Source organism: Acanthochromis polyacanthus, chromosome 1 (assembly GCF_021347895.1).
Source record: "Acanthochromis polyacanthus isolate Apoly-LR-REF ecotype Palm Island chromosome 1, KAUST_Apoly_ChrSc, whole genome shotgun sequence".
NCBI classification, from domain to species: Eukaryota; Metazoa; Chordata; class Actinopteri; family Pomacentridae; genus Acanthochromis; species Acanthochromis polyacanthus.
The window spans coordinates 38,068,536-38,081,412 of NC_067113.1; the positions used below are offsets into that span (position 1 = coordinate 38,068,536).

The window sequence follows — 12,877 nt, forward strand, 5'->3', positions numbered from 1 at the left end:
TGATCCTCTTTGTTTCTCTGAAGCTTCTGGTTCTGAACCTCTTAACATTTCCAGGTGTTGTCACCTGTTTTTATCTGAAATCTCACTGTCACTCACCTGAACAGGTGAAAAACTACACCCTGTTCACCTGATAATGGAAGGTCTGGATCTGATGTTCACAGACATGAACCAGCCAATCAGAACAGGTACAGGTGAGTACAGGTGACGTACCTGGGAGGGGGGCAGCTCTGTGGCTCTCCGGCTGCTGAACGTCTGCAGGTTGATCGGGGTCGTCTGCTCCGAACTCGCCGCCTTCTGTCCGTTGATGTGTGCCGTCACCATGGAGACGGGAGTCTTGGCGGGAACCACGGAGATGGAGATGCCCTGATTGGACGGTTTGATGAGTGACAGAGGCTTAGTTGAACCGACAGGACAAGTTCTGATCGCCAGCTTCTGAGGAGACACACAGGTGGACGGACAGGTGAGACACACAGGTGGACGGACAGGTGAGACACACAGGTGGACGGACAGACAGATGTGTGTGTACTACTCTCTCCTTCTAAAACTACATTTGCCATCAGCAGCTGGAGTCACTGAGAAGAGTCTGACCACAACAGCAACACCTGAGACACACCTGGGACACCTGTCCGCCCTCTAGCTACTTATTAAATGTTGATGTCAGACTGATGGTCCAATCAGAGCAGCTTTCAATTATTGTGTCTAAAATCATCCCTTGATGGAGCCTCCTGATTGGAGGATGTCCCGAGGACTCTGACAGACGATGCAATCTGATTAGCTGCAATCTGAGAGGTGTTGGCGTCGTGGTAACGAGTGGTTCGGTACTCGGCACTGTCAGTGCTTGGACACTAACAACAACAACAACAACAACAACCACACAATAACAGCAACAATAACAACAACAACAATAACGCAACAACAATAAAAACAAACAACACAACAACAACAATAATGCAACAACAACAACTCAAAATTATAACAACAACAACAACAACACCGCTTCATTCCGTTTAGTTCTGTTGTCATCACTGCATCAACTATATCTAAACTGTTCCTATATTTAATTTAACACTAACTTATTTTATGAAACATTCGTTTTATTAATTTTATAAACACGTATTTATTTTCTGAAACATTGGTTTTATTTATTTTATGAACACACTTATTTTATGAAATATTCTTTTTATTTATTTTATAAACATTTATTTTATGAAACTTTCGTTTTATTTATTTTATAAACATTTACTTTGTGAAACATTCGTTTTATTTAATTTATCCAGACGTATTTATTTAGCTGGTGGTTTAACAGTCCAGATGTCCAGAACATTCCAGTTATTCTACGTGTTTCTGTAAAAAACATTAAATGAAACTGAGTATCTGCAGATTGAACCTGGACATCAGGAATAAAAATGTTTGGATCCAGAGTTGAGCAGCATCAAGAGAGTTAACGAAGGTCTGATATTATTATTGATCCCTGCAGCAGCTGATCAATACTCTCTGTGTCGCTGTGATCACTGATCTGGATTCTGCAGGTACTTAAAGATCAGAACTTTTTAAAATTGGCATCAGGTTTCAGTAAATCAGCTTTAATTTTATTTTTCTATGATCAATAAACCAATCAGCCTGAAAACATCACAAATCAGAGAAAAACATCAAACAAGTTTCAGTGAAGTCGATGGAAACTTAATTAGTTCAACACTTTGTTCAGTTGAAAGTGTTTTAGAGCCGACAATAAGAAAGAAACAACCAGAGAGCAACATGCTAAGCTAGCAGTACCTTTATTTGGCCTTTATGCTAAGCTAACAGTTTCTGTTCACAGCCTTTATGCTAATCTAAGCTAGCAGTACCTTTATCCAGCCTTTATGCTAAGCTAGCAGTTTCTCTGTTTCCCGTCTTTATGCTAAGCTAAGCTAGCAGTACCTTTTTCCAGTCTTTATGCTAAGGTAAGCTACTAGTTTCTCTGTTTACAGTCTTTATTCTACGCTAAGCTAGCAGTACTTTTATCTGCCCTTTATGCTAAGCTAACTGTTTCTGTTCACAGCCTTTATGCTAAGCTAAGCTAGCAGTACCTTTTTCCAGTCTTTACGCTAAGCTAAGCAAACAGTTTCTCTAAACCAGCTTAAACAGTCTGAACCCTAACAACCTGAATCTTTCAAAGGTTCATCCATTCAACAGCTGTTGGTTTCTGACTCCATGTATCAGTCACATGACCACATCTGTAAATATACAAACATGTAAATATACAAACATGTAAATAAACAGAAACCCGGTCCAGACCAACAGAACCAGGTTCCTACCTGTCCGTTCTGGAGTTCATTGAGGCCTTTACACAACGTGGGATTCTGCAAAAGAGAAAAGAAAAACACAATTTAATCCTTCTTGTTTTCATGTCTGAGTTTGAAAAAGGAACAGAAGGAATCATTCCAGCAGGTTATCAATAACAGCTGATCGATCGATCAGTCCAGGAAATAATCCACAGTGGAGATAAATGCTGGTTGTAGAGGAATATAAAATACTGATAAATATGAGGTCTGGATGGAGGAACAGAAGAACATCGGGTTTAAAATTAAGATCTGACTGAAACAGATTAAAATAACTCAGAGACAAAGATTCAGTCTCAGAATTAAAAACATTTTAACAGAAATATCCTGAGATTCAGAAAAACCAAATGTGTTGCTGACGTTAGATCCCAACTCTTAGAACAGCTTTAGGTTTGTGACTGGACTTAGACTGGTTTTAGGATGGTTTAGACCGGTTTAAGGATGGTTTTAATGTGACTGGTTTTGGACTACTGAGTCCCATTAGCCTCAACCAACAGGAACTAACAGGAACCATCTGGAACCAACAGGAACTAACTGGAACCAACAGGACACCAGAAGCACAAACAACACCAGCTGAGACTAGTGGTTTTAGACTGGTTTTAGACCTGAAAACATCCAGCTGGTTTAGACTAATTCAGACTGGTTGTAAACTGGTTTTCCAGCTAACAGGCTAATAGTTAGCATGCTAACTGTACCATGCTAATGTTAGCATAACAGCTACTAAATGTTCTCACATTTAGCTCCACAGAATGAACTGGACTTTACTCTGTTTTCTCCTCTGGATTTTCAGCCCCACAGATGTTTTGATGTCAATCCATGGCCTCCAGCTCCAGTTCTAACGGTTCTAACGTCAAACCTCTGACTGTCTGTTAGCAGCTGGTTATAAAACCTGAATCCTGCAGTGATTCTCTCAGAGTGTTTCACAGTTTTCTGCTGCGTTACATCATTACGTTTCTGTGTTCGCTGTGAGACGGCGGCTGCAGCTTTGAACTGTTCGGTTCCACAGAAACGCTGAACGGATCCAAAGGTTCCTGGAACAACACCAGCGTTTCATACAAAGACTTTCTCTGTGTAAATTTATTCAATCCGTCTGAAGCTTTCTGACTGAAATCAGGCCTTCAGGCTTCTCATTCTTTCCAACTGGAAGTCTTTGATCATCTCCTGTAATCTTCCAGAACATAACGTTCCTCCAGTTCTCCCAAAGCAACACTCAGTTCTACTGCAGAAGCAATGTTCTGACTCGGTAGAGCTCTGCTTCACAGAGTTTCTCCTTTTCACACAAAGACACTGAATCTTATTGTCACATTCAGCAGCATCAAACCAGCAGAAACATATTGGAACCAACAGGAACCAACAGGAACCAACAGGACACCAACGGGAACCAACAGGACACCAACAGGAACCAACAGGACACCAACAGGAACCAACAGGACACCAACAGGACACCAACAGGAACCAACAGGAACAAACAGCAACCCAACAGGACACCAACAGGAACCAACAGGACACCAACAGGAACAAACAGCAACCCAACAGGAACCAACAAGAATCAACAGGACACCAACAGGAACCAACAGGATACCAACAGGAACCAACAGGACACCAACAGGAACCAACAGGATACCAACAGGAACCAACAGGATACCAGCAGGAACCAACAGGATACCAGCAGGAACCAACAGGAACCAACAGGATTCCAACAGGACACCAACAGGACACCAACAGGACACCAACAAGACACCAACAGGAACCAACAGGAACCAACAGGATACCAACAGGATACCAACAGGATACCAACAGGAACCAACAGGAACCAACAGGATACCAACAGGATACCAACAGGATACCAACAGGAACCAACAGGATACCAACAGGACACCAACAGGAACCAACAGGATACCAACAGGATACCAACAGGATACCAACAGGACACCAACAGGAACCAACAGGATACCAACAGGACACCAACAGGAACCAACAGGATACCAACAGGATACCAACAGGATACCAACAGGACACCAACAGGACACCAACAGGAACCAACAGGAACCAACAGGATACCAGCAGGAACCAACAGGAACCAACAGGATACCAACAGGAACCAACAGGATACCAACAGGAACCAACAGGATTCCAACAGGACACCAACAGGACACCAACAGGACATCAACAGGGACCATCAGGATACCAACGGGAACCAACAGAAACTAAAAGGAACCAACTGGAAACTGTCCAGACAGAAACCAACATGTTCCAATCTAAACCAGTTTTGACTGGCTAATACTGGTTTCAGATTGGTTTAGACTGGTGTAGACCAGTTTTAGACCCATTTTAGACTGATATCGCCAAGGTTATATGAGCTTTAGACTGGTTCAGACTGGTTTATACTGGTTTTAGACCTGTAAACACCCAGCTGGTTTGAGAGTAATTTTAGACTAGTTTATACTAGTTTTAGACGAGGTGTAGACTGGTTTAAACTGGTTTTAGACCTGTAAACACCCAGCCGGTTTATTTCTCGCTGTATTCCAGCTTCTCCGTGTCTCTGAGCGTCGGCAGCGTCTCTTTATTTTCTGAGCTCAGGCCTTGTTATATTTGGCATGTTGCTACGGAAACTAGCTTCTTTTAAGAACTCCTGTTCCATGAAGGCTGGAACAAACACAGGCTTTTCTTCCTCTGAGCTCAGGTGGAGCGACGTTCAGAGGAACCCGGTCATTATTTCCATTCAGCAGATTAATCAGCTGGAACTCAGAACGGAGCCTGAAGGCAGCAACTCCCTCAATAACGGCTTCATTTATCCGTTCAGCACGACGACGCCTGAGGAGAAAGAAAATAAACCATCAGCTTCATCTCAGCCTCTCTGTCCAAACACTTGTAGTTTTAATTGCTTTGCTGTTTGTCCGCATCTTTGTTTGTCTGCTGCTGCTTCTGATAAGCCGAGAAAATTAATCTGAAAACATTTAAGAAGAGGAGAAAAACAGCTTTAAAATCAACCTGAACCTCCTCAGAACCTTCAGACCTCCTCAGAACCATCAGACCTCATCCGAACCTTCAGACCTCCTCCGAACCTTCAGACCTCCTCCGAACCTTCAGACCTCCTCCGAACCATCAGACCTCATCAGAACCATCAGACCTCATCAGAACCTTCAGACCTCCTCCAAACCTTCAGACCTCCTCCGAACCTTCAGACCTCCTCCGAACCATCAGATCTCCTCCGAACCTTCAGACCTCCTCCGAACCTTCAGACCTCCTCCGAACCTTCAGACCTCCTCAGAACCTTCAGACCTCCTCAGAACCATCAGACCCCCTCAGAACCTTCAGACCTCCTCAGAACCTTCAGACCTCCTCCGAACCATCAGACCTCATCAGAACCATCAGATCTCCTCCGGACCTTCAGACCTCCTCCGAACCATCAGACCCCCTCCGAACCATCAGACCCCCTCAGAACCTTCAGACCTCCTCCGAACCATCAGACCCCCTCAGAACCTTCAGACCTCCTCAGAACCATCAGACCCCCTCAGAACCATCAGACCTCCTCAGAACCTTCAGACCTCCTCAGAACCATCAGACCCCCTCAGAACCATCAGACCTCCTCAGAACCTTCAGACCTCCTCAGAACCACACTAGCAAGGAGTCCTCATGCTTCAACCACTGTTTGGTTCATTTCAAACACTACATCTCCCATAAGCCCCGTCAGCCTGTTGCCATGGAGACGGTGAAGCCTCTCAGAGCTCCTCCTCCCTGAGTTCTGATGCATTCACGTGCAGCTGAAATAAAAAGCAGAAAACATCTTCTCTGTTCCTGAAGAGCAGCTCTCAGAAACAACAAACCAAACTCAGCTAGATGTGAAGCAGCTGAGATTCAAACAGAAGAACTCATCAGAAGATTCAGGAAGGAAGTGGAAGACTGGAAAACATGCTGGCTTCATAAAAGTAAAGAAAGTCACACAATGATTCAGGTGAACAATCAGTTTTTATTGCTACATGTCCCCTACATGTTCCCTTTATGTTCCTGTTATGTTCCCGTTATGTTCCCGTTATGTTCCCTATATGTTCCCTATATGTTCCCATTATGTTCCCTATATGTCCACTATATGTTCCCGTTATGTTCCCTATATGTCCACTATATGTTCCCGTTATGTTCCCTATATGTTCCCGTTATGTTCCCTATATGTTCCCTAGATGTTCCCTATATGTCCACTATATGTTCCCGTTATGTTCCCTATATGTTCCCTATATGTTCCCTATATGTTCCCTATATGTCCACTATATGTTCCCGTTATGTTCCCTATATGTTCCCGTTATGTTCCCTATATGTCCACTATATGTTCCCGTTATGTTCCCGTTATGTTCCCGTTATGTTCCCTATATGTCCACTATATGTTCCCGTTATGTTCCCTATATGTTCCCGTTATGTTCCCTATATGTCCACTATATGTTCCCGTTATGTTCCCTATATGTTCCCGTTATGTTCCCTATATGTCCACTATATGTTCCCGTTATGTTCCCTATATGTTCCCGTTATGTTCCCTATATGTCCACTATATGTTCCCGTTATGTTCCCTATATGTTCCCGTTATGTTCCCTATATGTTCCCGTTATGTTCCCTATATGTCCACTATATGTTCCCGTTATGTTCCCTATATGTTCCCGTTATGTTCCCTATATGTCCACTATATGTTCCCGTTATGTTCCCTATATGTTCCCGTTATGTTCCCTATATGTCCACTATATGTTCCCGTTATGTTCACTATATGTTCCCGTTATGTTCCCTATATGTCCACTATATGTTCCCGTTATGTTCCCTATATGTTCCCGTTATGTTCCCTATATGTCCACTATATGTTCCCGTTATGTTCACTATATGTTCCCGTTATGTTCACTATATGTTCCCGTTATGTTCCCTATATGTCCACTATATGTTCCCGTTATGTTCCCTATATGTTCCCGTTATGTTCCCTATATGTCCACTATATGTTCCCGTTATGTTCACTATATGTTCCCGTTATGTTCCCTATATGTCCACTATATGTTCCCGTTATGTTCCCTATATGTTCCCGTTATGTTCCCTATATGTCCACTATATGTTCCCGTTATGTTCACTATATGTTCCCGTTATGTTCACTATATGTTCCCGTTATGTTCCCTATATGTCCACTATATGTTCCCGTTATGTTCCCTATATGTTCCCGTTATGTTCCCTATATGTCCACTATATGTTCCCGTTATGTTCACTATATGTTCCCGTTATGTTCCCTATATGTCCACTATATGTTCCCGTTATGTTCCCTATATGTTCCCGTTATGTTCCCTATATGTCCACTATATGTTCCCGTTATGTTCACTATATGTTCCCGTTATGTTCACTATATGTTCCCGTTATGTTCCCTATATGTTCCCGTTATGTTCCCTATATGTCCACTATATGTTTCCATTATGTTCCCTATATGTTCCCGTTATGTTCCCTATATGTCCACTATATGTTCCAATTATGTTCCCTACATGTTCCCATGGTGACCACCAGAAACCTGCTGAGTGTTTGATGAGGAGAACCAGTACCAGGATCCATTCAAGGCCACTCAGTGAAAACATTCAGACGTTCTCCTGCTGTTTCCGCTCTGCTTTAGTTTCCAGGCAACTCCACGTGATTCTTCTGTCTGATCAAACGTTTCATGTCCTGAGCTGCTGCTACTGCCTTTTCCTTCACTGGGCTTCATTTTTCACTGCATGCATCCCATAATACATCCTAGTCTGCACACAGAGACAGAACAGCCAGAACTACATTTAAAAAGGACAGAAAACTGCAGAATATAAATAAACTACAACTAAAACTGATAAACTAACAGAACCGCAGAGAAAGGACTGATACTTTCAGGAGACTCAAACGTCTCTGGTTTCTCTTTTTAACTTTACGTCTTCAGGATCAGTGAGAACTGAAGAGAACTATATTTTTGATTCTCTGGATGCAGCTGAAGAACAGCTGGATCATCACTACAGAACTGTTTGTTTGATTGATTGATTGATTGATTGATTGATTCTGTACAGCATAATAACAGTGGTGTTGATTAAAGGATCTAAAGCTTCTATTGGCACTAAAACAGCGACGCCTGGAGACACCATCAGATCTATGGAGGAGATCAGATAGATGGAGAGGAGTCCACCCAACAGCTCATCACACAAAAACAGCATCCTTCTACACACCTGGACCTACACACCTACATAACATGACATCTGTCCTAAATGACTCAAAAATGATCAAAATGACAAGAAAAGATCAAGTCTGACAGAAAACTGATTGAAAAGGACCAGAAAATTGTCCAAAATGAATCAGAATTCACCAAAAAAAAGACTTAAATATGATCCAAACTGACTGAAGGTTTGCAGAATGACACAAAATTAGTCCAAGATGCTTCCGAAATTAAAGAAAATAACTCAAAATTTGAGAAAAAGACTCAAAAATGATCCAAGAAATTAGCTGAAAATGAAATGCAAAATTGTCCTAAATTGCTTGAAAATGAGTCAACAATTGAATAAAATAATAGAATAAAATGGTTCCGATCACAGACCAGGGCCAGTGTTCAGACTGAGACTCCTGGATGGATATAAACTGATCTAGGGTCCGTTTTTACCAGAACTCAGATGTGTTTTTCCTCCTAAATGTCTTGATTCTATCTCCTGGACTGATGAAGTTCTGGAAAACTCCATCAAAAAGTGATAAATCTAGACCCTCCTCTGTGGACTTCAAGGACCTGGAATGTTCTAAGTGAGACTAAACTTAAAGACTGGAAGCAGGAAAGGAGAACATCCCCTGGAGAAGGTTCTAGAGTAGACCTACCGACAGCTGGAGAAAGTTCCAGAGTAGACCTTCCGACAGCTGGAGAAAGTTCTAGAGTAGACCTACCGATAACTGTAGAAAGTTCTAGAGTAGACCTACCGACAGCTGGAGAAAGTTCTAGAGTAGACCTACCGACAGCTGGAGAAAGTTCTAGAGTAGACCTTCCGACAGCTGGAGAAAGTTCTAGAGCAGACTACTGACAGCTGGAGAAAGTTCTAGAGTAGACCTACCGACAGCTGGAGAAAATTCTAGAGTAGACCTACCAACAACTGGAGAAAGTTCTAGAGCAGACCTACTGACATCTGGAGAAAGTTCTAGAGCAGACCTACGGACAACTGGACAAAGTTCTAGAGCAGACCTACCGACAGCTGGAGAAAGTTCTAGAGCAGACCTACCGACAGCTGGAGAAAGTTCTAGAGTAGACCTACCGACAGCTGGGGAAAGTACTAGAGCAGACCTACCGACAGCTGGGGAAAGTTCTAGAGCAGACCTACCGACAGCTGGAGAAAGTTCTAGAGTAGACCTACCGACAGCTGGGGAAAGTACTAGAGCAGACCTACCGACAACTGGAGAAAGTTCTAGAGCAGAACTACCGACAACTGGGGAAAGTTCTAGAGCAGACCTACCGACAACTGGGGAAAGTTCTAGAGCAGACCTACCGACAGCTGGGGAAAGTTCTAGAGCAGACCTACCGACAGCTGGAGAAAGTTCTAGAGCAGACCTACCGACAGCTGGAGAAAGTTCTAGAGGAGACCTTCCGACAGCTGGAGAAAGTTCTAGAGTAGACCTACGGACAACTGGACAAAGTTCTAGAGCAGACCTACCGACAGCTGGAGAAAGTTCTAGAGCAGACCTACCGACAGCTGGGGAAAGTTCTAGAGCAGACCTACCGACAGCTGGAGAAAGTTCTAGAGCAGACCTACCGACAACTGGGGAAAGTTCTAGAGCAGACCTACCGACAGCTGGGGAAAGTTCTAGAGCAGACCTACCGACAGCTGGAGAAAGTAATAAATAATCTGATGCTTTTGCCCGTTCCGATCTCCATAACGAGGCGTTAAATCAGCCAATCAGGGGTCAGGATGCTGTACAGGGGGATTGTGGGTAAAGGGTTGTGTTGCTACTGAGTTTAGGAGCTTCGTTGTGTTCAATGAGGACGATTTCACTTCTGTTTATCTCTTATTCATGGATCTGACCCTGAAAGCCTCGTTCAGCTTAGAAATCTAGTTTACAGCCAAAACAAGAACATAAGGAAATAAAAAACACAGAAAGACGCCATCACAGGGAGCAAAACAGCGATCCTCAAAGTGGAATAGTATACAGCTAAATAAACGGCTAACCAGGAAGTATTTTAACCAATCACCAACATCTACATCCATCATTTTAATCCTCTACAGGTGTTCAGCAGGTAGAGCTAACCTACAGGTGTATCTACAGGTGTCAGGACATTCTGTTCATGGAGAATCTGTCCAGCTCCAGAAGGAAGAAGAAAAACAACTCTGACAGCTAAATAATGAACTAGTTTTTTGTCTCAGAGGTTTCCTGCTCCTCTATTTGATGAATTCATTGTTTTCCTCCATCAGTGAGAATCGACTTAATGTTTAACGGAGTGGTGGAGGTGTAGAGACAGGACTTTATCCCAGGGATCTGAGGAGGCTTCATGTCTCTGAATCCACTGCTTCACTTTCTGCTGATGGGACGCAGGTGTTTCCCAGCATGCACCACGGCTCCCTGGCCAGGTGAGCAACGGACGGAGCGGTTAGCGGCCGCCGTCCAGCTGACTCCATCAGCTCTCAGAATACAGAAGAAGAAATAAACCGAGGAACGGGAGGACAAAGAGCAGACAGAAGGAAAAGGAAATCTGATTATTTACTGGAGTTAACTCTGAAAAACAGTTTAATCTCTGAAATAGCAGTCAGTATAACTGCATTATCATTGAGTATAACTGTAGTATTAGTGAGTATAACTGTAGTATTAGTGAGTATAACTGTAGTATCAGTGAGTATAACTGCAGTATCAGTGAGTATAACTGTAGTATTAGTGAGTATAACTGTAGTATCAGTGAGTATAACTGCAGTATCAGTGAGTATAACTGTAGTATCAGTGAGTATAACTGCAGTATCAGTGAGTATAACTGTAGTATCAGTGAGTATAACTGCAGTAAAGGTCAGACTGAACACTGAGGATGTGATTAAACATGGCTGCTGCTCCCCTCCCCCCTCCAACCAAAAACAGCATCAAAGCAATCAAAATGGAAATGTTAGCATGAATGGACCTCCCCTCCCCCCATCACCTCCTCCCTCCTCCATCACCTCCCCCATCTCCATCACCTCCTCCTGCATCCAACTCTGCAGACTTCCCTCCATACTAACCAGCCTCCCCTTGCTCCAAAATGGAAGCTTCCACTACAACCTGAAACACAACAACATCTGATCAGCTGCTGCATTCCTCCAGAAATGCATCGATCAGGCCTCCGACTGTCCACATTAACCCACCGAGCGGCTCTCTCAGACCCTCCCCCGCTCCGCCCCGCCGGGATGTGAGGAGCTGACCGCGGTGCTGAAGCAGCCTCCGGCCGGCAGCCCGCAGCATCCAGCGGCTCTGAGCGCAGCATCAGGCCGTCTCAAAGTTAACGCAGGACGGCGGAGCTGGTAGTAAGAGAGCGGAGAGCAGCCAATGAGCGACGGCGCTGCGGTCACGTGACACTCAGAAATAACAGCAGCAGAAGATAAAGTAAGAAAAGCTGCTAAAAAAGAGACAAAAAACATCCTGAAGACTCAATAAACGACTAGTTGAGCTGCTTTAACCGGCAGCCAGGCTCCAGCAGCAGCTGGTTAGCGGCATTTAGCTGCTCTACGACCCCACAGAAACATGTCGACCTGCTCAAAATGGACGCTAACATTTTTCAACATTACACAACTTTAGAGCAGCAGCTGGGCGGCGGAGCTAACAGCCTCCAGCCCAGAGAGGAGCATCCTCAGCGGCCACAGCAGCCCCGGGGGGGTCTCTCCTCCTGGAGCTCCATCCTTCTGGAGCCCGGCCAGCCGGGCTCTGGGAGGACAGGCTCCTGCTTTGTGACACCGAGAAACTTCAGCAATATGACGGAGCTGAGAAATAAAGAGCAGCCGGCTAACAGACATATTAACCCCGGTAAAGTTTGTCCACAGTCCACCGGAGAACCCCGGAGCTTTACCTGCGGCTCCTGCTTCATCGGTGCAACTAGTCGGCTGGAGGAGAACCGGGATCCAGAAAAGTCTCAAGTTTTCCGGGAGGAAACAAAGCGGCGATGATCGCAGCTGCTCATAAATATTCAGGTCGCGTCCGGATCGACTCACAGCAGCAGCGCCGCATTATCGTCCGATTCCTGCCGCGACAAAGAGCCAAAAAGCCGCGACAAGATGCTCAAAGTGCCGCTAAAAGTCACACAATGAGCCCCGGAGGAGGCGGCGGGTGACCAGAGGACGGTAGCCGGCGACATGTCGCATAGTTCCCCGTCAGCTGCCTCCTCTCCTCCGGCTCACTCTCTCCAACAACACGATGTTTCACTTACCTGATGACATTGGATCTCCACTTGGAGCGCCTCTTGCAGGCCCTGGACTTCCATGTTCTCCGAGGAAACACTTTTCTGGCACTTTGAGCGCCGCGGAGCCGAACTTTAAGTGAATTAAAGCTTTTTTAAAAGCGACAATAACAATTGAAAGACTCCGACTGAGCAGCAAGTTCTCGCTTCT

General features: G+C 44.4%; 1 protein-coding gene and 1 long non-coding RNA gene across 5 annotated transcripts in view; both read right to left on the bottom strand.

Annotated features, from left to right (window-relative positions):
• LOC127530210 (PHD finger protein 21B-like) overlaps positions 1–12,821 on the bottom strand; it is a 30,643-nt gene extending 17,822 nt beyond the window's left edge. The window contains exons 1-3 of one of the 2 annotated variants that reach the window (XM_051955260.1): positions 12,697–12,821; positions 2,295–2,339; positions 211–432 (exon numbers count right to left, since the gene is read on the bottom strand). In XM_051955260.1, the coding sequence (XP_051811220.1) occupies positions 211–432; positions 2,295–2,339; positions 12,697–12,750 (321 nt within the window). In that variant the 5' untranslated portion in view covers positions 12,751–12,821. Of the gene's footprint in view, positions 1–210; positions 433–2,294; positions 2,340–12,339; positions 12,465–12,696 lie in introns of those variants that run through there. The other variant, XM_051955268.1, reaches the window with a different exon arrangement.
• LOC127536116 (uncharacterized) lies at positions 9,437–11,764 on the bottom strand. 3 transcript variants are annotated; one of them, XR_007945093.1, is made up of 4 exons: positions 11,642–11,764; positions 9,970–11,558; positions 9,838–9,903; positions 9,437–9,540 (listed from the first exon to the last, which is right to left on the bottom strand). It is a non-coding gene; the product is annotated as an uncharacterized LOC127536116 (long non-coding RNA). The 3 variants fall into 3 exon arrangements; XR_007945091.1 differs by lacking the exon at positions 11,642–11,764 and having other exon boundaries at positions 9,439–9,540; positions 10,036–11,131; XR_007945090.1 differs by lacking the exon at positions 11,642–11,764 and having other exon boundaries at positions 9,481–9,573; positions 9,970–11,494.
• Positions 12,822–12,877: the final 56 nt, after the last annotated feature.